At 41.2% G+C, this 1,870-nt stretch overlaps 1 protein-coding gene across 1 annotated transcript; it reads left to right on the forward strand.

Annotated features, from left to right (window-relative positions):
* Positions 1-443: 443 nt before the first annotated feature.
* LOC109254171 (olfactory receptor 7G2-like) lies at positions 444-1,382 on the forward strand. The gene has a single exon (XM_019427867.2). The coding sequence runs from the start codon at positions 444-446 to the stop codon at positions 1,380-1,382; it is 939 nt and encodes a 312-aa protein (XP_019283412.2).
* Positions 1,383-1,870: the final 488 nt, after the last annotated feature.

Raw genomic sequence — 1,870 nt, forward strand, 5'->3', positions numbered from 1 at the left:
GATGAGGAATATTTCTGAAGGAAGTGCCATAGTTTATTCTTTGTTTCAGTCTTAGCACTAGGCACAATGTGTGAAAAAGAGTTGGTGATCAATAAAAATCAAAGCAAAACTTTGAGTGGAGCAAAGTAAGAGATGATGATGAAGGGAGAAATTAGCAGAGGGAACGATTTGAATATTCTCTTGGGTTCACCATATACATAAAGATTTCTTTTTGTTTAAGCATTGGCTCTCCAACTTCAATGTATATCAAATTTATCTGGAGGGTTTGTTAAGACTTGGATTGCTGGTCCTTACTTCAGAGTTTATCAGCAGTGTATCTGGAGTGATACCAAGAATTTGCATTTCTAACTATTTCCCAGATGATGCTACTGTTGCTCATCCAGGGACTATTCACTTTATTTTATTTTTAACCCATCTTTTCCATTTCCATTAGATTCTTCAAAATGGAACCCAGAAATCACACAGGTGTTCCAGAAATTCTTCTCCTGGGATTGACAGATGATCCAGAACTGCAGCCCTTCCTATTCTGTCTGTTCTTGTCTATGTACCTGGTCACTATCCTGGGAAATCTGCTCATCATCCTGGCCGCCATCTCTGACTCACACCTCCACACCCCCATGTACTTCTTCCTCTCCAACCTGTCCTTTACTGACATCTGTTTAAGCACAACCACGATCCCAAAGATGTTGGTGAACATCCAGGCACAGAATCAGAGCATCACGTATAGAGGCTGTCTCACCCAGGTTGGATTTGTCCTGGCTTTTGGTGGTTTTGAAAATTTTCTCCTTGCAGCAATGGCCTATGATCGCTATGTGGCCATTTGTCACCCCTTGAGGTACACCGTTATCATGAGCCCCCAACTCTGTGTTCTGCTGATTCTACTCTCACTGTTCTTTAGCGCTGTGGTTGCCTTGCTCCATAGTCTGATGGTGCTACGGTTATCCTTCTGCAAGGACTTGGAAATCCCTCACTTCTTCTGTGAACTTGCTCAGGTCATCAAACTTGCATGTTCTGAGACCCTCATCAATAACATCCTGATATATTTTGTAGCTAGCCTGTTTGGTGGTATTCCTCTCTCCGGAATCATTTTCTCTTATACTCAAATCGTTTCCTCCGTTTTGAGAGTGCCATCAGCAGGGGGAAAGCTCAAAGCTTTTTCCACCTGTGGGTCTCACTTATCAGTTGTTTCTTTGTTCTATGGAACAGTTGTTGGAGTGTACATTAGTTCTGTAGTTACTGACTCTCCCAAGAAGACTGCAGTAGCTTCAGTCATGTATGTTGTGGTTCCTCAAATGATGAACCCCTTTATCTATAGCCTGCGGAACAGAGACATGAAGGGAGCCTTGAGAAAACTCATCTATGGTATGCCTTCTTTGCTGTGATTGTGCCATATGTTTTGGACTTGGGTTTCTAGAAGGAGGCAAAGGGATAGGAATCCTGGATGAGCCATAATTCTTGATTCTTCCATCACCGAATTCTTCTAAGCTAGCCAGGCAACAGATTGCTCAAGCTAATTTTAACTTGGGGTTGAAACATACTTTGCTTTTTTTGATTAGTCTTATGATGTTTGACACATGATTTCAATTCTCTAAATTCAGCTTCTTTGCTTGGGTTTTATGCAGAAGCAGAGCCTGAGGCAAGGGTTCTAGTTATAATGGTTTTTTGGGTTTGGTTTCTTTTGTTCTGTTTTATTTTTTTGTTTTGTTTTGTTTTGGATCACTGTCAGAAAGAATACTGAAGAAAGTATATAGGACAGGGAAACTATTGAAGCAAGACTGTGGTCATATCTAGAGACTAGCTTCCACCTGATTTCAGTGTAGGGCCATGGCAATTGCACTTAGGAGTTATACCTATAATACAGTAGGGGAAT

This window comes from Panthera pardus, unplaced genomic scaffold, assembly GCF_024362965.1.
Source record: "Panthera pardus isolate Hobbes unplaced genomic scaffold, ASM2436296v1 HiC_scaffold_8, whole genome shotgun sequence".
In the NCBI taxonomy this organism is placed as follows: domain Eukaryota; kingdom Metazoa; phylum Chordata; class Mammalia; order Carnivora; family Felidae; genus Panthera; species Panthera pardus.